Source organism: Hemicordylus capensis, chromosome 2 (genome assembly GCF_027244095.1).
Source record: "Hemicordylus capensis ecotype Gifberg chromosome 2, rHemCap1.1.pri, whole genome shotgun sequence".
NCBI classification, from domain to species: Eukaryota; Metazoa; Chordata; class Lepidosauria; order Squamata; family Cordylidae; genus Hemicordylus; species Hemicordylus capensis.
Genome location: NC_069658.1, coordinates 189,280,780 through 189,302,276, shown reverse-complemented (window position 1 = coordinate 189,302,276; position 21,497 = coordinate 189,280,780). Strand labels below are relative to the sequence as shown.

General features: G+C 45.7%; 2 protein-coding genes across 8 annotated transcripts; one reads left to right on the top strand and one right to left on the bottom strand.

Moving 5' to 3' along the window:
• Positions 1-16,092, bottom strand: IMP4 (IMP U3 small nucleolar ribonucleoprotein 4). Of its 5 annotated transcripts, none has more exons than XM_053295863.1 (10): positions 15,943-16,092; positions 15,338-15,434; positions 14,256-14,364; positions 12,415-12,498; positions 10,572-10,681; positions 8,985-9,117; positions 8,319-8,473; positions 5,601-5,695; positions 4,146-4,219; positions 1-1,392 (listed from the first exon to the last, which is right to left on the bottom strand). In XM_053295863.1, exons 2-10 carry the CDS (start codon positions 15,338-15,340, stop codon positions 1,280-1,282), a joined length of 876 nt encoding a protein of 291 aa, XP_053151838.1. In that variant the 5' UTR covers positions 15,341-15,434; positions 15,943-16,092; the 3' UTR covers positions 1-1,279. The 5 variants fall into 5 exon arrangements, with proteins under 5 accessions (XP_053151838.1, XP_053151839.1, XP_053151840.1 ...); XM_053295864.1 differs by having other exon boundaries at positions 15,839-16,056; XM_053295865.1 differs by lacking the exons at positions 15,338-15,434; positions 15,943-16,092 and adding exons at positions 11,778-11,857; positions 15,164-15,181.
• On the top strand, positions 15,542-20,693 carry CCDC115 (coiled-coil domain containing 115). Of its 3 annotated transcripts, none has more exons than XM_053295870.1 (6): positions 15,542-16,259; positions 17,360-17,488; positions 17,770-17,873; positions 18,647-18,759; positions 19,710-19,871; positions 20,379-20,693. In XM_053295870.1, exons 2-6 carry the CDS (start codon positions 17,360-17,362, stop codon positions 20,495-20,497), a joined length of 627 nt encoding a protein of 208 aa, XP_053151845.1. In that variant the 5' UTR covers positions 15,542-16,259; the 3' UTR covers positions 20,498-20,693. The 3 variants fall into 3 exon arrangements, with proteins under 3 accessions (XP_053151845.1, XP_053151844.1, XP_053151842.1); XM_053295869.1 differs by having other exon boundaries at positions 17,349-17,488; XM_053295867.1 differs by lacking the exon at positions 15,542-16,259 and adding an exon at positions 16,282-16,848.
• Positions 20,694-21,497: the final 804 nt, after the last annotated feature.

Genomic DNA, 21,497 nt, shown 5'->3' with positions numbered 1-21,497 from the left:
TAGGTAACAGAAGGATTTATTGTATCAAGTATCTGCTAAGACCCCAAAGAAGAAGGCCCTATCTTCATTACTGCAACACTACCATACATCTTAACACATTATCATTGGCCTCATCTTGCATAACGATATCACAGACAGAACTTGGGCTAATATACATCATCAAAAGGGATGCATTTTACATTACCCAAGAGACTGAAGTCCCCGTCCCCACTGCACACTTTTTCAACATTAGAAACAAATAATTATACTTCCTTCTTGCTCTACCTCCCTCTGGGATTTCCTTCTACAATCCTGCTTTCCAACAGAATTCCCTGTCCTGGCCTTCATTCTGGAATACTTGTCATGAAAAGCCTTCTCTGTGACTAAAAGGACGGACAGCAACAAAGCAAAAATTAAAAGAAGGAAGAATTTGAGGACCCTGGCAATCCATTTTGCTATCCCACATGCAGGTGCCTCTGGTTTCCATATGACTGCCGCACCCAGTCAAACCTCCCATATGGCAAGGAGCAAGAGAGAACACCACCTGTTAAATCCTACCTCCTCCTAAATCTATAACAAGTAAGCTTCCTCCATCCCTACTCATAATTTTAAGCACACTGGCTGACGTACAGATTATTGTTGTGCACGTTTTGCATATGCAACAGGGGAGAGGTTTTTGACCAATCCCCTCTTCCTAATGTAGTCCTGTGACTCTCCCAAAAATATGTACCTCAGGATCCTGAAACCCTCAGGGACATATTTCCAGAAGGTACAGAAGAAAGCAGGACAGGGGGAGGTTGGCAAAAACAGGCCCTCCACCATTGTGCATGCAAACTTTATTCAGTGTGTGCAACTTTAGTCTGGATTTCAGTCACTATTTTTGAGTGCTGCAGAATTTGTTCTTTTTGCCACCGATACTGTCCCAGTAGCCATTCTTTGCTGGTGCACGGCTGGTTGCAGTGTCTGTCAATGTGTGCATACCAATAATTCCACTGCTAAATGGGGAGGCAGAGCAACCTGTGTGTTCACTGTCTTGACACACAACAGGTATCTGACTGGACAAAGAAGCAAGACCGCAGTGAAGAAATTCTCCATATGGATGGGAAGAACCTGGCATTGGAGAGGTCCCCTTCAGTTGTATGGCCATGGAGATTTTCAGTCCCAAGAGAGGTTGAAAACATAGTGTTGTGGCAAACTCTAAGAATCCAGTCACATTTTGGGTCCAACACACAGACACTGCATAGCAGCTTCCAGTGAGAAAGTTAGGCCCAGGCAAGAGAAATGCCATTTGGAGTCCATACTACTCAGTGCTGAGGAACTTGCGCTTCTTGGCTGTGTGAGTATACGGGTGCCAACGCCACTCCACATCTGCTGTGTTTTCCTGCTCCAAGGTTCCCAACTTGATCATATATACTGTAAGAAGAGAACATCATGTTTAAGTTGTGGTCTGGATCCATTCTATGCAGGTATGCATGCAGAGCAAACCCATCCATTACTCTGTGTAACTGTGGCTCATAGTGCAATCCCATGCAGATTTACTCAAAACTAAGTCCTGAATTCAACAAGACTTACTCCCAAGCAAGCATGCAGAGGTCTGCTGCCTACATCCAGAAACACACACAAATTCAGTTCAGTTGCAAGAGGTCTTTGAAGAACAGTATTATTATTTATAATTATTATTTATACCCACCCCCTCCAGTACACTACTGCTTGGGGTGACTCATGACATTCATAAAGTAGATACAATGTAAAGTAAAAGATTAATAAAAGACCAGGCTAAAACCACATGTAAAATTACAAATTTTAAAAGTTTCAAAATAAAAGTTAATAAGCTAAACACACAACTAAAAAATCTACCAGATATAAGCAGCAGATAACACACGTAAAAGACTCTTTAATGTGTTAAAGATGTGTGTTTTTTAAAAAACCACTGATGGAGGGAGCATGGCAAATAACAACAACAAAAATGTCTTCAGGGAGGGTGTTCCAAAGCTGAGGGGCCACAACCAAAACAGCCCTGTCTCTAGTCCCCACCAACTGGATCTCTGTTAGTGGCGGGGCCATGAGCAGGGCCTGAGACGATGAGTGGAGGGCCCTGGCTCATTCAGATGAGTGAATGCAGTCTGACAGGTACCCTGGCCCCAAGCCGTGTAGAATTTTAAAGATCAAGACCAGCACTTCCAATCAGCACAGAAGCGGACTGCTAACCAATGTATGTGACACTCATCCTTGCAGCAGCAGCATTCTGGACCAGCTGAAGCTTCCCAACAGTTTTCAAGGGCAGCCCCACATAGAGTGCATTGCAGTAGTCCAATCTGTATGTTACCAAAGCATGAGTGACCCAATTTGTCAGATCCAATTTGGACAAGAAAGGTAGAGAAGACACACTGAGCAGCAAAAACCAGAATTATATAGTGCTTCCTGCAAACACTCAAATCATTTCACATATTACCACGACTGAAGCCGCTGTAGCCTGTAATTCCACTCAAAGATCCACAAGGCAACTCATCATATATGCCATCTCAGTCAATCGATTATAAGAACTGCCTTCCTGGATCAGAGCAAAGGTTCACTGAATCCAGCATCCTATTTCCAACAGCGGCCAAGCTGCTGCCTCTGGGAAGCCCACAAGGTGGCTTGAAGGTGATGGCCACCCTGTGACTTGGTCCCTCCAGCAGAAGAAGGATGCAACCTTCTGCACACGAAGCAGAATCCCTCCAACTGCTGTTTAAAAGGTGTCCAGTGGACGGTCCCGCCGTCTTTACTGCTCCGGCCGGAACGAGGCCCAGCAACAGCAGGACGGCCCAGGCAGTTGGGGGACAGGCCCAGACGCCGAGCCCATGGGAGGCTCCCAGCAAGCAGCCACATGAGTGGGCCACAGGCAAGGTGCCTCTGGATGACATCAGGGAGGCACCTCGCAGGGAAGGTCTAGGGCGAGCAAGGGAGGAGGAGGCGGAGGCATGGGGATGGGGAGCAGCTGCACGTAGGGGAATGAGAGGGGGCCAAAACAGCAGTATGGAGGCCCCAGGGGAGGGGGAGAGGGTTGCGTGGGCTGCCAGCAGCTATTTAAGGAATGGGTGGCTGGTGAGGAGGAGCACCTAGAGGGAGAGTAGTGGAGTCCTCCGGAGAGAGGCTGCCACAGTCACTCCAAAGAGCCCAGGAGGAGGAGGCGGCGGCGGCGATGACGACGACGACGGGTGAAAACACTGTTTTAAAACATTACAACAATTTAAAATTTTAACTTTTTCTCTGTTATTTTGTTTTGTTGTAAACCACCCAAATAAGTTTTGGGTGGTATAGAAATATGTTCAATAAATAAAATAAATAAAATGTTAACCCCTTCCTCTCAACCACTCTGAGGCCCTGCTGCAAAGGGAGAAAGCGCAGGAGACCTCCAGGCCATGACAAGAAGGTAAACCCTGTCCCTGTGCTATCTGAATCTATTTGCTACGGCTTTGATGTTAATGATGCAGAACAATCATGACTGTCTGTAAACAAGAGAAAGAAGAGGAGCAAATAAGAAGTGGACATCAGAGCACTAGGCAGATCCTGATGACTCTGGTAAGAGCCAAACCACAGATATGGCAAACACATAATGCAGTCCTTCCATTAAAGGACATGGGTGAAGTCACAGCAGTGAATGCTTGCCCACAAAGACTTCCTGCTCATGGACAGCCAGCATCATGTAGGGGGCATGGTGAATCATCTAGCCTTTCCATTAACATGCTAGTTTTCTATTTATAAGGAGTTTGGGTCTCAATTTTATTTGTACACAGGGAATAATCTAGGCATGCAATCCTCTGGCTGCATTCTGCAGTGCTACAAGTCTTGGAAGGTCTGTATTATGCAATATTTTTTTAACAGGTAGCTTACCTTAGAGAGTCAAGTTGACAAGCTACAGGTATTCAATATGCATGTAATACCTATGAAGAATTCATATACCTAGCCAGGGTCTCAGAAAGGAGTCTTTCCCAGACCTATCTGGAGATGCCACAAATTGAAGCTTTTGCATGTGCAGCAGGTGCTCCAATACTGAGCTAGGCCTCCTACCACCACCGCCAAGCTATGACCCCTACTGCAAATGGTGGGGGCCAAGGTTGAGGGCTACAGGCCCATCTGCCACGATCTCCTATTTTGCAACTCACATTCTTGAGGAGGTTACTTACGTTTCATTTCAAACCTTGGCCCAACCTCTGAGAGCTCCACATTCCGGTGATCAGTCTTCTTATAAACATGGTGCCTGCCCCAAAAAAGGAACTTGGGTAAGATAAGGAGTAAGCACTGGAAGCATCAACAGGGTCCTGTTCTCAAAATGTATCCTATAAGCAAAAAGGGCTCTCCAGCTAGCCCTTTTGGATTCTGCCGGCCATTACCCATGAACTGTTCATGGTTGGTGGCACACCAGTCCCAGCTTCTTCTGGAGCAAAGGCAGGAAGTAGAACTGGGGAGATCCGCCCACATGCACTGGGTTAAGGATCTTCAAGTATGACTACTTCCTGCCTTTTGGAGCATGTGGGGGGGGATGTAATCCCAAGCTTGGGTGACCTCCTACACCAGCCGAGAAAGGGCTCTCCAGCTAGCCCTTTTGGATTCTGCCTGCCATTACCCATGAACTGTTCATGGTTGGTGGCACACCAGTCCCAGCTTCTAATTTCAGCACATGGCACAAAAGGGCCATGAACGCAGATGCACAGGCATAAGTATCATAAGGAAAGATGGCTGCCAAGATGGGCGTGCCAGTGCAAGGTTTTATTACTGGGGCAGTCGAGTAGGGAGTGAGATAACCCAACCCATCACTCCTAACTCTGAAATGAAGTGTTGCCAAGAGTTGGCTTCTCTGACCATCCCTGGATCTTTGTGGGATTGGAAAATGAGTGCACAGGTTCAGGATCCTAAACCTGCCTTCACAGCATCTTTCCTCTTAGAAGGATAGAATCAACCTCTGGGCCAGTGAACCCTGAATAGAGAGAAAAGGAAACAGAATCAAGTGGTTGAATTCTTCTTGACTGTACCACTTATAGTTGCAAACAGGAGACGAAGGTCAAAATATAATGCACCTTCATTATGAAAGAAAGAGAACCCTTCTTCCCAACATGTTAGTTTTCGATGAAAGTTTTTTTAATGAGAGAATATTTAGTCGTACAATTCCTCACCTGCAACCTCATGATACAAGGAAAGACTTCCATTCTGTTGAATGTATAAACTGGCCCTCAGAAAAAGGCCAAAACGACATGTAATTCCATGCCACTCACCCCTACCAAAACGCAAAACCGTGCACCCTCCTATAAACACAGCCTATGGTTATGAGAGGCTAGCAAAAGGTTGCCTGCAGACCAAAGGACTGTAGATGGCTGAACCAAAGCCAGGCCACACGGTCCCTTACAGAGGCAACTTGCACCATCTCCACTGCAGTGACACATTAGAGGCAGCACACTTGGTTCTTCCCCCACACAATCATCCTGTGAGGCAGGTTAGGCTGAAAGAGCAACTGGCTCAAAATCACCTCACAAGCATGACTGGGTGGGGATTGGCGTCTGGATCTCCCCCGTTTCTAGTCCAACACTTTTAACCACTACACCATGCCAGATCTCATGCTAGGGCACAAGTCTGGCACCACATACCGGTAAGAGATGTAGTCATCTTGGTTGGCAAAGGTGATGACCCGTTTGCTGTCATCTTTAGGCACAGGAAACAAGTATTTGAGGATGCTGGTGACCTGAAAGAGATAGCAAAGAACGGGGGGGGGGGGCAGGAGAGCCTTTAGCTTTGTGGCAAAAAGAAATGGGCAATGTTTGGTGCAACACACACAAAAGTGATTGGGGTACCCAAACAGATCTTCTAGCTGCTTGGAGGGTGAGGCTTGCCCCTCCCCATGACGAACAGAAGCAGAACTAAGCCAAGTTGTATGATGGCTGCAAGTTACAGAGTCTGACAGGTACAGGAACTGCGTGCAAGCTTGAAGAAATGGCAAGAAACTTCTAGGGTGGGGATGGGCACTCCCAACACCTCATAAAAAGAGCCCAGCTGGATCACACCAAACAAGGCCCCTCTAGTCCAGCACTCTGTTTGCTACTGTGGCTAGTCAGATGTCTCCAGGAAGCCCACTAAGAGAACAGCCCTCTCCCATTCTGTGTCCCCAGCACCTGGTATTCAGAGATATGTTTCATTTAGCTCTCAGAGCATAGCCATTAGTAGCTGTAGCCCCTATCAATGAGTTTAATTTTTTTAAGCGGAGAGGAGAGCTGGTCTTGTGGCAGCAAGCATGACTTGTCCCCATAGCTAAGCAGGGTCTGCCCTGGTTGCATATGAATGGGAGACTTGATGTGTGAGCACTGTAAGATATTCCTCTCAGGGGATGGAGCTGCTCTGCGAAGAGCAGAAGGTTCCAAGTTCTCTCCCTAGAAACATCTCCAAGATAGGGCTGAGAGAGATTCCTGTCTGCAACCTTGGAGAAGCCGCTGCCAGTCTGTGAAAACAATACTGAGCTAGATAGACCAAGGGTCTGACTATATGGCAGTTTCCTATGTTTCCTATGTTCCTAAGCTATCCAAGCTATCCGCAATCATAACATCTTGTGGCAGTTAGTGTCATAGAACTTTCTTTTGTTTATCTAAAGCAGGACTACTCAACTGCAGCCCTCCAGCTGTTTTTGGACTACAGCTCCCAGTTTCCCCAGCAGTGGCCAATAGTCAGGGATTATGGGAGTTGTAGGCCCCTAATGGCGCAGTGGCAAAGTAACTTGCCTAGGGAGCAAGAGGTTGCTGGTTCAAATCCCCGCTAGTATGTATCCCAGACTATAGGAAACACCTATATCGGGCAGCAGCGCTATAGGAAGATGCTGAAAGGCATCATCTCATACTGCGCGGGAGAAGGCAATGGTAAACCCCTCCTGTATTCTACCAGAGACAACCATAGGGCTCTGTGGTCACCAGGAGTCGACACCGACTCGATGGCACAACTTTACCTTTAGGCCAACATCTGCAAGAGGGCCTAAGTTGAGTCTACTACCAACTAATTTCATTGGGCAACACTAGATTCTACTGTTCTGGCAGGGGGTGGGGCTCTATCCACATCCTATATACCAGTGTTTCTCAACCACTGGTCCCTGGACCGCTGCCGGTCCCCGAAGGGTTGAGTGCCGGTCCCTGACTGGGAGTCAACCCCCCCCCCAACTGAAATCAAGGCACTCACTTACTCAATTTTGCACATGGCACGGAAGAGGAAGAGTATCACGGAGGCATGGGACCCTTCTTGTGCCTTGCCTCCACGTGCTGCTGAGATCTTCCTACAGCTACCTTATTCCCTATCTTTACAGCTTCAAACTGTATGCGATGCGGGGGCATGGAGGAAAAAGTATGGCAGTGGGCACCACTTGAAGGGCTGCTGGTTCTTGCATGCTCATTGTTTGCAGCCAAAGGTTGGTTGATTGAAACCCAGCTGCCTGTTGTGATCGAGGCGCCTTGAGAGGGAACGCTGTTTCCCTCTTGCATCAGTGGGGCTTGCTTGTATGTTGTTTTCATTGGCCCCATGTAGCTTTTGAATTTTTCTAATGGCCCAACATCCCCTCTCCACTGAGTAATCACAAGCACCTCCACTCCAGACATACTGGAGACAAATTTGTTCACCCAGGCTTTTAGATTCAGGGGTTCTCAACCTTGGGTACCCAGACGTTGGTGGACTTCTACTCCCATAATCCCCAGCCATAATGGCCAAATGCCATTGTTGCTGGGGGTTATGGGAGTTTAACTGAGGGACCCAAGGTTAAGAACCCCTAATATTCCATGTTTGCAAAAGATTCCAAATTTAATTATTTTAATGCTTATATTATTTTCATTCTAAACTGCCCAGAGATGCAAGTTTTGGGCAGTATAGAAGTCTGATAGATAGACAGATAGATAGATAGACAGACTTGAAACCCCTTTACTAACTGCTGGTCCGGGAAACTGCACATGAAGAATGTAGCGGTCCTTGAAACTCTGCACGAAGAATTTAGCGGTCCTTGACTCCAAAAAGTTTGAGAAACACTGCTATATACCATACATAGTTTTGAACAATGCTCTCTATATTTTCCCCAAAAAGCTGCCAATTATGTAGCTTTTCTTCATAGGGAAGGTGCTCTAACCCCGCCTCATTTCAGTTGTTCTTTTCTGCAGCTGTCCCAGTGCTAGGATATGCTTTTTGGAGATGGGGAGACCAGAACTCTGCACGGTATCTGAAATGCTGACACGTCATGGCTTTATATAAGAGCCTTATGATCCTGGCAGTTTTAGTTCCAATCCCTTTTTCTTAAATCACTCCCAGCGCCAAGTTGGCGTTTCCTGCCTTCCAGAGCATCTTACCCGCTGCCCAAGACGAGAAGTGAAGTTGTGAAAGATGAGGTGGGGATGGGCCTCTGACATGGTGCCGATGTCTGGGATGTCATGGCGCATGACCACGTTGCAGAGCGTGAAGTAGGCCGTGGGGCCAAAGGGCAAGTGGCTGACTATGAGCCCATCTACACAGTCAGAAAAAAGGCAGAGAGTTAGCCAGGTCCAACCCCACACCGCATCAGCCACAAATTCAGAACAGGACACCCGCTGCAAAGAGGCAACATCTTGCTCCAGCTACAGAAGGGGAGCAAGAGGCCCAACGTTCAACCACCAGCTGGGAAGCAAGGATAGTTCGTCATCAGTTCCACCCCACTCCACGGAGATCCAGCCTAGACAACCCAGGCTACACAACATGCCACAATCAAACCATAGGACCACCCGGGAAACACACACACACACACACACACACACACCACACACTCATTCACATGGCTCCAAGTGAGGCAAGCCACATGCTGCCTGGCTATAGATTAAAATTGCTCCAGCTTCTCAAAATGCAACTCAAAGTAATTACTTGACCAACCTAAGCTGGGCAAAAGTCCTTCTGGACTCCCAAGTGGCAGCTTCAGAAAGGAGCACTTCCAAGCTGCAGGTCCCCCCCGCAACCACACACACACTCTCCAATCAGTCACTCACCTGGCACCCCTCTGTGCTCATGCACCACCATCAGGTCTGTGACTCCATTGGCCTTGCAGGCACGGACAAGGGCCCCTACCTCGTGCCGGCCTCGGTTCATACGCTGGGCCCCAGGGAAGACTAGCTTGAGCTCCTAAGTAAGAAGCAGGAGGGAAGATGTGCGTCAGATAGAAGGGGCCACATTATACAGAGTCAGCTGTGCAATCCTGTGTAGCCCAGTGTCACCAAGCACCCTTGAATTGCAGCAGCTGAGAAGCAGGCTGGCACATCCCTGCCGGAAAACTCTGTTCCTTGATCCTGCATAGCTGAGAACAAGCTGACGTTTTCATACTGACCCAGCTAATAGTTTTCAATAGATTATGCTGTGGGGGAGGGGGGGAAACCAATCTATACATGCTTAGAGACACTCATTTTGTCATGATCCAGGACTGAGTCTTGGCTCCAACTTAGGCTAGAGACCTGCTATAGGGCTTAGTTGTTTATTTAAAAAGCATGTATATCCCACGCCTTGAAAGCGCCCCAGGACAGCTTTGATTGACTAAGTGCCATCAAGTCGGTGTCGACTGAGCGACCACATAGAGTCTTCTCCAGGATGATCTGTCTTCAACTTGGCCTTTAAGGACTCTCAGTGGTGCATTCATTGCTGTCGTAATCGAGTTAATCCACCTTGCAGCTGGTCGTCCTCTTCTTCTCTTTCCTTTCACTTTCCCCATCATTATGGACTTCTCAAGGGAGCTAGATCTTTGCATAATGTGTCCAAAGTATGATAGTTTGAGCCTGTTCATTTGTGCCTTGAGTGAAGAGTCTAGATTGATTTGTTCTAAAATCCATTTGGTTGTTTTCCTGGCTGTCCATGGTATCCTCAGAAGTCTTCTCCAGCACCAAAGTTCAAAACTGTCAATACTTCTATCTTGCTTCTTCCAAGTCCAGCTTTTGCTTTCGCTTCCACAGAGTGTCAAAGGAAAAACCACTGTCTGAATTATTCAAATCTTTGTAGGTATAGACACATCACAGCATCTAAATCTCCTTCCCAAGGTCTTTGTTGCAACACTACCAAGTAATAGTCTTCAGCGTATTTCTTGACTGTTGGATCCCTTGCTGTTGATAGTTGATCCTAAAAGGCAGAAGCTATCCATCACTTCAATGTCTTCGTGGTCATTTCTGAGGCTGGTTGCTGTACCCTTTGTCATTAGTTTAGTCTTCTTTACATTTAGTTGTAGTCCCATTTTTTCACTGTGCTCCTTGAGCGTAGCGCAGGTTGATGTTTCTTCCTCCATCTTTAAATCCATGCTCATCTTCTTCTATTCCAGGTTCTCTTCTGCTTACAAAACAATAAAGCCACCAACAATACAGCATTTCTATTTAAGAACATGCTTAAATAAATATTTATTTAAAAGAACCACCAGGAAGAGGCCTGGCTAGTTGGACTGAGGAAACATCAAGGACGGATCTCAGAGCTTTGTACGTCTCCAGCCACCAACCAAGTAGTAAATGAATTCTGCCCCACTCCACAAAATGGATCCCTAGCTTCTCCCTATGCCTCTCACTAATGGGAAGAAAAAAGAAAAGAAAAACACACACACCTACCTTGGCAAACATCTTGAGCCGGGAGCTGGGGTCGCGGGAGGTGGTGATCATGATGCGAGGATCCTCCACCCCCGCCCAGCGGTACTCATCGTCTACATGGCTCGTCACCCCTGCCAAAGCAACAGAAGTAGTTTCAAATCCAGAGGCAACCTACCCTTTGAATTTCTCACACATGTCTCGCTCACAGAAATCTATATAACAAGCCTTCTGCCACTACCGGAACCCAATTTGGACTGAGAAAAAGAACTGTAGTAACTTTTTAAAGTAATAGGAGCTCAAGGCTGCTTGAAGAATAAATCTGATCAAAGAGCCAGCCACATTCACCTCAGCTGCGTAGGGAAGGGATTCACTGCCATTCGTGGTGAGAGAAAGACATTTCACACATGTTCAGCGGCACCCATCAAATAGTCCCCAGGTTCCAAGTTTCAGCCCTAGTATTTAAAAAAGGGATGTGCAGAATGTTTTGAGCTCACAACGGCGTGCCTCGAAACAAACCGGCTGTAGTGTTCCAAGCCAAAATAGAATGCCCTTCAAATGACGGCCTCATTCCATCTGAACAACCGGCTCAACTGGTTGTTCCAATGGAACGTGACCCTCATTTGAAGGCTGTTCCATTTTGGCTCGGAACACTCCAGATGGCCCGTTTAGAGGCAATCCATTACAAACTTGAAACATTCTGCACATTGCTAATTTAAAAATCAATTCTGGAGCAAAGCCCTTATTCAAATCAAGCTCTAGGAATGGAGTCCACTGAGCTATAGCAGATGAGGGTCCAGAGCCAAGTTCTGCTAAAATGCACCCCCTTTTAAAAAGGTAGCCATATTCCATAACCAGCTAGTAGTTTGCAAGTGCAAAGCCTCATCTGGTGAGGGGGTATGAGAAAAGATTGAAAAATGGCATATCTTCTCTAAATGCCTGCCTGCAGGCAGCAATGGGCTGGATGAGGGATAACAAACTGAAGTTGAATCCAAATAAGATGGAGGTACTCTCTGTAAAGTCACTTAATGGCGCAGCGGGGAAATGCTTGACTAACAAGCAGAAGGTTGCCGGTTCGAATCCCTGCTGGTACTATATTGAGCAGCAGCGATATAGGAAGATGCTGAAAGGCATCATCTCATACTGTATGGGAGGAGGCAATGGTAAACCCCTCCTGTATTCTATCAAAAGAAAACCACAGGGATCTGTGGGTACCAGGAGTCATCTTACCTTTACTGACTGGGGGTTGGGGGTTGGGACAGTTGAAAGATGGTTTAGATCTGCCTGTTCTGGATGGGGATACACTCCTCCTGAAAGTTCAGGTATGTAGCCATGGACAAGTAGGAAAGTTTCTTTTGTGAGTCTATTTGCATAGCTGACCAACAGACATTCATCAAGTCGATTTTCTGGGGCAAAAGACCCAACTTTCTTTCTCTAGCTGTGACTAAACTGATACCCCTAATGGAGGACAAACATAATCCAAGGGTTTAAAGAAAAGCTGTGGGAGGGGGGAGAGCACTTCTGGATCTTAAAGACATATAGCTGTTAGCAGTCCTTCACAAATCCATTCATATTTTCAAACCACATCCTTCAGGAAGAAGGGCAGGCACTGCACATAGACAATGCAACTGAGCCATGGTTAAATTAAGTAGAGGGGTAGGGCCCTAGGGTGTTGCCTGCCAGTATTTCTGCCAATGCATCACTATTTAGCCTCAGAAGCATTTCCTCCTCTTTTCAGTCTCCTTTGAGCCACTTTTTCCTTTGCTCAACAAGGCTGCAACTGTTTGGGGTTGTAGCCAAGGGCACCTGGCTGAAAGCTAGTTCTAAAACAGAACAAAAACTCATCGCTCTCAAGTAAACCACTCACCTTCAGCACCCCCATCATCAAACTCAAGTGACTTCTGGAGCACAAGGGCCTCCTTCCGCAATTCTGTGGGGATAAGGCAGTTCTCTGGAAGGACAAACCAAAGAAGGGTAAGTAAAAAAAAGAGAGAGAGATGTATTTGTTGTACCTATTTATATCCTGCCCTTTCACTGTTTAATCTTCAAGGAAGCTTACAACCATCATTAAATAAAATGGTTTACAGCAGCGGTTCCCAACCCGGGGGCCTCCAGATGTTGCTGAGCTACAATTCCCATCAGCCCCAGCTACAATTTATTCCCATCAGCCCCACCTACAACATATTAGCAACATCTGGAGGCCCCCAGATTGGGAACCACTGTCTTACAGTCTCAGCAGGAGTGGACTTTCACAGGGAGATCTTCCATCCCAGAACAGACTGCTTTATTCTACAAGCAGCATTTGCTCAGACTTTGGCTCTCTCAGTGGTGGGACAAAGAGCAAGGCCTCCTTGGAAGGGCCTCCCCCCACCACACCCCACCCCGCCCCAATGAAGAAAGGCAGATACTAGAATTCAAGTTAGGAGGACCAGGCTGCTCCTGCCACACAGTTCTTCCCACAGACAGTGGCTTGATAGCAGTTAGAATCCTCACAAGTGGAGGGAATGGCCCTGCTCTTTCAGGAGATTCTGGCCGCCTCATAAAACCACCCCTGTTGGATCAGAACAATGGCCTAACCATATCCAGGATTCTGTTCCCCACAGTGGCCAACCAGATGCCTCTGGGAAAGGTGGGGGTGGAGCAAAGAATAAGCCCTCCCCAAACCAGTTCAGGAGCAGAGCAGACAACAATGTCCCCGTCAAGAGTGTAGTGCAGTTCCTGCCACAAACAGCTCTAGAACCCACTCCCCAGCCAGGTGCATGCTTGCACATTATAGGCTTGCATACTGCACATTACAATGTGTGTTAGAGTTTGCACATTACAGGCTTTTAGAGGAAGAATTCAAGATTTACTCTATTAAAGATATTACTTTTTTATTTTAAGCCCACTTTCAATCAATACAAGCAAGAAACAACAATGATGGTCAGGGCTGTCCTTAGGGCATGGCAAGCAGGGCGACTGCCCCAGGCCCCACTCTTTTAACCCTCATTAGAATTAACTGGAAGGGGGCCCCACACTGGGTGATTGGCCCTGGCCCCCTCACCCCGCCAGGGCTCTCTAAGGACAGCCCTAATGGTGGTAAACATCTTTTTAGAGAGGCTTTTAAATATTTTATCCAGTGCTTATCTCTGGTAGGTTTCTTAGTGTTTAGCTTTTATTAATAACTTTTAACTTCAAAGTTTTTAAAAGTGTCATTGTAATTGTTATTTTAGCCAGGTCTTTTAATTTTTCCGGGAGAATGCAATGGTAAACCACCACAACAGGCTCTGTGGTTGCCAGGAGTGAACATTGACTCGACGGCACAACTTTTCCTTTTTTTCTTTTTTAATTTTTTTTAAAGAAAAAGAATTTTTTTAACATTATGCTATATTGTATATCCATTTTATTTGTCAACTACCCTAAGCAGTAACACACGGGAGGAGCAGGGTATAAATGTTTTAAATAACTAACTATGACTTGGATGAAATTACTCTAGCCATAGTTTGCAAAAAAAAAACCTGGCAAAGTTTAGCTAGTTACATTTCTATCACTTCTAAAGCTGAGAAGAAGGTGGGGAGGTAATCTACTGAACCACACCTGAAGATTAACAAGGGCAAATTGGTCTTCCATTTACAAGTCATTGTAGACACATTGGTTCTCATAAAATCCCACCCCCACCCACTGCCATCAACATGCCAGTTTTGCATAACACAAGCTAATATTTCATACCATCTAGTACTTTCTTGATCTTTTCTTTCTTCTCCTGGACAGCCCAGAGTTTTTCCTCTTGGGCTTTGCGGTAGAGATACTCTCGCCGCTGACGGGCCTCCCGACGCAACTAGAGAAATAGAAAGGCATGAATGGAACCACACTCAAAGAAACCCACCAGAAAAGAAACAACCCATTTTCTAGTTTCAACATTCTTTAGCAGTAGGACAAATCATGTCTATTTTGTCAAACCATATCTGAATCCCTCCCTGAAGTGTATGCACAAGAGCCAGGAAACATTCCTTTCTAATTCAGATGCATCCATACATCAGTACTTAATTCATCCTTGGAGGAAGAGCGGGATATGAATGTATGTATGTATGTATTAACTAATTAATTACATTTATATCCCACTCTTCCTCTAACGAGCCCAGAGCGGTGTACTACATACTTAAGTTTCTCCTCACAAGAACCCTGTGAAGTAGGTTAGGCTGAAAGAGAAGTAACTGGACCAGAGTCACCCAGCAAGTATCATGGCAGCACAGAGTTCAACACACTTAACTTCATTCATTTTAACTAAGACTTTAAAATGTGCATTAGATTGTGCACATCTAATGCTTTCCACCTGCATCCCAGAAGGGGAGTAAAGAGAGGAGTTGCACCGCACACAAATCAAAACTAAAGACACAAAAACATCACTCCGAGGACACAAGTTACTCTTATCCACCATCCACAAAAGGCTATGCCACAATTAATTAAGTTGCTAGAATTTTTAGCTGGTTTTGTTTCAGCAGACTCCTTTTCTCTTTTCAAATGGTCATTTCTTGGGCACAAACAACTTCACATCCTTTGTTTCCCAACTAATTTGAACTAAGTACTGCCTTCAGGGCTGCTATACATTGGGATAATCATTCAACACAACAGTTTACCCGAATTAAATAGTAACTCTTATTAGGTAGCTAGAACCAATTACTTCCGAACATGTGTCTGGACTCTTTCAGCTCCAAACACAAGCATTTTTACCTTTCCAGCGCTTCTACATAACCAAAAACTACCCAAGAATATCACTATACAAGCATTAGCCATTCTGCTCCTTTCCTTACCATGATCCCACCAGCTCACAGACGACCCTACCACGTGGAATTAAGACTCCTACCGCATCGCCTCGATGTCCTTTCTCATTGGCCAAGAAAGCCCGGCCTGTAAGAGAAGAGAATGTAACCAGAAGGGAACAGCCTATTTACCCACAAAAAAGATGGCGGAACAGCTAGAGATGGGATAGAAGAGAACGGCTTGCATGCCACACTATGCCCATAGCAAAGATGGCAGCCAAAGCGCTCGCGCAATGTGGTGCGAGAAACAAAGGGCTACAGTCCTAACCGTTTGCAAGAAAGACTTCCGATTCCCGAATGCAATTGGTTGAAGCCCCCATATGCGGGACAAAAGCAATGGAAATACAGAGGAATTAATATGAAATTACGGGTTTAAATTTCTCCGTTCTGCCTCCTTCCTTCTTTCCCGTCCAATACAATCATAACCAGTTTGTGAGGAGGAGAAGGGAACATTCTTACTGCAAGACACTGCTACGAAAGGGGGTATCTTACTCTGCCCTGTTTTATTTAAACTTCTATTTTGACTCCGACAATTTTCATCACTCTTGGAACATTCTAATCGAAAACTGTCAGCTCTGTGCGACACTCCTATTTACATCTCTTCGAAGGGAGTCACGGTCGTCGCGTCGACCAGAAAGTTGCCGAGTGCAATTTGCACTGCGAGATATATGCCCTCAACCACCCGCAGCTGCAAGGTTCAACAAAGAAAAAATGGCTCCTTAAAAAGGGAAGTGTATATAAGCCCGTTTCCCGAAAGGCGATTGTCTCCACCCCCACTCAGAGCCGATTGGCGAGCAAATCTACCCTTTGAAATTTGATTGGTTGTTTTTGAGGTGGAGGCGGGAGTCGTGGTTTGGGGCAGGTGATCAGGAAGGAAGTCGAGAAAACAGATTTGTTGAGTTGAACTGCAAAGGTGAGGTTTTGACTTCTTGGAGTAGCCGCTGCAAAGCTTGGAAGGGAATAATCAGGAGTTGTGTGTCATCTAGGGACCTCCAGGCTATTAAGTCTATTAAGTCTCTCTAGCTGCACTTTTAAAAAATAAATATCTTAAGAACGGTAGTTTTGCTAGTTGTCTTTCTTCTAAAGAAAGTTCAGTTAGCTGTCTTGGTCCATCCGTTAGAAAAAGAAAATCCAAGCAACTAAATGAGATATCTTAACTGGGATTAATGAAACAGTCCCAAAGAAGTGAATGAGTTTTTGAGTGCTGATAAACTTTTCTTGTCCTTTAGTAAAGAAACAAAGGGCAGCAGGGAAGAGAGGAGTGGGCACAATGGGAAAAGTTTGAGCTTTTGCATCTTAATAATTTAACCCCAAATAGAGGAGATGCTATCCAGACTTAAATAGGAGAGGAAGCAGTATTGCTTGGTTTCAAAAGGTTTGGGGTTGCACCAAAGGCTTCAGAGTGAAGAAAAATCTATCTGCTCCCTTTTGTAACTGTAAATGCATGCATTGACTCAGTTTTGTTTCTACCACTGGGAGAAGCCGATAAACTGGGAATGAAGGTAGCAACTTACCCCCATTTTCCCCCACCCCCTTTTGATATTTAGAGGTAGTTTTTCTCTGGACCTGGAGGTTCTGTTTATCTGTTCTGTCTAATTGCTTTTACTACACCTTTTCCCCATCTTTGGCCCTTTCTTTCTTTCTTTCTTTCTTTCTTTCTTTCTTTCTTTCTTTCTTTCCCCAAGCTGTTTAAACTAACTAGTGGCCATTGCCACATCTGGAGACGTTAGTATCTTTTTGGCAGTGAGTAATATTTCTTGTGTTTCCTGCATTGGGAACACTGGAGCAGAACACATTTCTGCTTTATTCCTCCACAGAAGGCAACCTGAGCAGCTGTAGGGTTAGCCAGAATAGTATTGTTATTCCTTTGGCACCATCAGCGTACATGGTGCTTTCCAATGTAATGTCAGACAAAGGCAGGCATTTGCAATGTCAATTTAGGCAGGGTGGGGGGAGGACAGCAGAAGGACAGTAACAAAGGATGCGTCATGCATGTGTTAAGTTTCATTTCAGATGGCTCCAGCTGAGGACAGGGGGCCAGCTGAAGTATGTGAGGAATTGGACCAGCTCATTCTTCACCTTTTTGATGTTCTGGAGACGCTCCAAACCAAGAGGGAAGCTTTTAACGCCATGGTAGAGCAGGTGAGTCCTTGGTTCAGGGGAGCTGGATAAAGAATAAGGGCAGTTCCACTACTTGTGGGTTGGTCTCTCCCCCCACCCCCACATGCTGCTACCGCTACCATACTTGCTACAGCTGTTCATAACCCTTTATTCTTTACTTTGCATGGGGATTTGGCAGAGGAATGACAACTGGGGGAGAATTGTTCCTGGGTTGCAGGCTAGATTGTGTTCTGAAAGTGGCCACTAGAAAAGCTTCTTAAACAATGTAGCCTTGTCTCTCACATCTGTGTTTGCTTCTCCAGGGTTGGTTCTCGCTCTCCAAGACCCGCTATGCTATGGGTAATAAATCTGTCTCTGCCCTGCAGTTTGGGCATCAGATGACTCCATTGGTTCAGGTGAACACTAGGTGAGAGGGGGCAGTGGAGGAGCTTGGGTTGGGGAGGGGGCGGGACCCCAGGGCTGAGGCTAAAGCCTGTGAGAACAAGCAAAGGAAGTGGAGGGACATGTATGCCTGCCTCTTAGGTTCTGGTTATATTCTTAGAGCTCTTTCCTTGGACTGATGCTAGCACATGACGTTGGAGTCCTAGATGGGTATCTGTGCTAGCATGGGTATGAGAGCTGGCTGGAATAATTCTTTCTAAAGTGTCAGAAAATATTACCAGAAGGTCCTTTTGATTTTGCTTCTCTCTTCCCCCCAGACCCGCTGCAACCGATAATACTTTTGTAGTGCTTCCTTTGTTTCTCTGCTATCCATATGCTGTAACCACTCCTGATGTAACTTGTTCCTCATTTGTGCAGGTAGTTCTTGTTATTCTGGGAGTGGATATCATATGATAGTTTGCAGGGTGTGAAAGAGTCAGCTGTATTTGATAAAGTGCATCTAGATCACGGAGAAAGAGCTCTGTTGTGCGGAGTTGCAGCCAACTAGAAGAAATTAACACGTCGAAGTGGTCTGTCTGCTTTGCTGTTGGAGGTAGTACCAGTGGAAGTGTGACTCTGATTTCTAAGATTCAATAACTGCTTAGTGGTGTAGTCACATTCATGTACTTATAGAGGAATTCATTGTCATAAGCACCATACAGCAAGCACCCAATGATGATTTCCCCATTGCCTGTGTTTAATTATGAATCATGAGAATATACATCCAATTTTGTATCTTGTTGTTTCTCTGCTCTTTAGTAAGAAAGAGAAGGGTCAGGTGGAATTTCAAGTGGTCTCGGACAATACAGATGCCTCCAGAGAAAAGGCTGAAAATACAGCTGTTGTGGAGGAAATCGGCCCCCATGAACAAGGTGAAAAGATTTTGGGACCTCCCTGATCAGATGAAGTGTACAAGATTGAATTGTGTATGGTCGAACAACAAAAAATGGAAGATCAGGAAACCACCTGATCAGATATCAGTGTCTGAAAGGTGCTTCTGTGCTTTTAATCACTGTATGACATGGAGAGTTTCTATAAGGGTGTCCACTTCTCCCTAGCAAGTTAAAAGCAAAGTTCTCCTTTGTTTGGTTAATTGTACTGAAAAACAAGCAAAGAGTCAGGGAAACTAGAAATACCACCCTCATTGCCATGGTGTAAATACTGTGAAACAGGAAGTTTAAAATCCTTGTTCTAAATAATAGGCCCTTAAACACAGTAATCGTGGACATGGCATGCAAATGCTCATGTTCGAAAGTCCTAGTGAAATTAAATACAGGGGGTATCCATCTTAGGGTGAAATTCAAGACATTGTTTTAAAGAACAAACCACCACCATCAGAATACATAACAGGAACTAGCTGACCCCGCACAGAGCATCCGTGCGCTCTTTGGGGCCGGTAGTTACCTCTCCCCCCCACTTCTGCCCGAGTTTCCAGCTGCCTTCGCACCCGGGCCCAGGCCGAGTGCCGCCGCCGCCTCTGGCCTCCTGGGTGCACCTCAGCCAATCAGGTGCCTCCGCCGCCCAGCCAATCAGCTGGGTGCCGGGACGCACATTCCAAGGCACACCCAGGAGAATTAAATATATAGATTGCATGAAAACTGGCCAGGAGTAGGATGTGGTGGGAAACTTGGTTAAGCTTCAGTCTCTTTTTCAGCCATAGGTCTGCAAGATGTCAGAACAAACTTTTCCTGAACTCTAGAACACCTCTGCTTAGTTTAGGAATTCAACCCTATGTGGTTTATATGAGGGAGTCAAGGGGAGCCTCGCAAAAGCTCCCAAAGCTTCATCTACTGAAGGTGTCTTTTAAAATTAATATTTCCAGTTGTACGACGGCGAAAGGGCCCAGGAAACGCCAAGGTTCCAGACGCGCCTCAGGATGCAACTTCTAAACCTGCAGAGGGATTAGGGAAGCAAGACCCCCTAACTTGGTTTGGAATCCTTGTGCCACAGAGTCTGCGACAGGCACAAAAGTCTTTCCAAGAAGGTGAGGGAAATGGCAGCCGTTCTCTGCAACACACTTAATGCAGCCTGCTTCCCGTTACGACTATATACATACAGAGCTACGAAGAAACACACCTCTCACTTCAGGTTCTTGTTTGAAAGCTGCCATTTGGGCCGCAGGACCATGATACACTGTGCCCCCACCACTGTGAATTTTAGAGTGATACACGGCCTAAGTGTCTGATACTATATTGAAAGCTTCAATAGCTCATGACTGGCGTTGGATGCAGATCTAGAGCCAGTTCAGTTTAATGCCAGAAGTGCCAATAAGGACTGTTTCAACTTAGATTGAGACTGGGGCTCTTTGCTTACATGAGCAAATGGATTGGGTGGCTCCCAGAGGCAAGATTTCAGGGGCCCCTTTTCTGTTGCCTGGAGTTCTTCAACTGGGTCAGCACCTTTTTAAAAGGAAAGAACCCAGATTCTGTCCTATAATGCATCATTTAAACTAGCTTATTAAATGCATTTTTTCATGTGCTACTTGTTCTAGGAATCCACTTGGCTGCAGAGATTGCCTCATTACAGAGTGACCTTGAGACCACTAGGAGACAATACCACACATTGCTGGGGGAAAAGCGCTGCCTTTTAGCCAGAGAAAAACAGAGCTGATCTTGACAAGCTATGGGCACCTCTTTACCAAGACCATAGATAAGAATGTGGGGAATAACAGGCTGTATTTATTGATACTGTGTTTTGTTTTGTTTTTCATCTCGCTCTGGAACAGGTTGAAATAGTACTGATGTTTCATCTTTGTATGTTTTCTTGAATCGTTAAAATAAAAATCCTAATACACAGATGAATCCAATACTTCTGGCAAACTGTGCTCTGTCTTTGGTGATTTCCCTCATCTTTCCTTCCCCGTACCAAGTGGTGAGAGGTGGGGACAATGTCATAAAGTAGCCAGTGAAGTTTACAGAAAACAATAACTTTATTACAAAGAGGGGCAATGCTGTATTAAAGGATTCCATACGATCTGAGCAGTTGGGGAAAGGGGTCCTGTTTTCAGGGACGGCGAGAGAGCCTAGCAGCTATCAGGATGCAGTTTTGAGCCTCAAGGACTAGAAGCATGCTTTCCTTAAAAATATCTGAACAAATCAGATTCTTGGAGCATCTAATTCCATCCTGAAACTTCACATAACCTTTTAAAATGAACTATTTAAGTTGTCATTCCCAGAGTCCCTCCCATCCAAATCCAATAGGGAGCAATTAGTTGAGGACTGCACTACTGAATAATGCAGGTATTGACTTGCATGTTTGAATGTGCTCCTCAAATGGAAAACTAGCATGGGAGGGGGAAAGTTTGGCCAAGCTTCCCGCTTTCCAAGAGATTTGGACTTGTTTTCTGTGTGGCAAAAGCATTTGAGGTCTGAACACACACCTGCATTCTAAAGTGGTACACTCCCAGCAGGATGTTTCCTGCGTGTTGGTAATTACTGAGAAATCTACAAAGAAGTGACGGCGACAAAGTCCCAGACTGCAACCAGACAGCTGCCCATCCTAAGCCACAGTTTATTGTAGCTGGGGATGATGGGCATTGCCGTTCAGCAACATCTGGAGTGCCACAAGTTGAGAACCCCTGCTCTAAGCAATGCACTTGATCTTCTCAAAG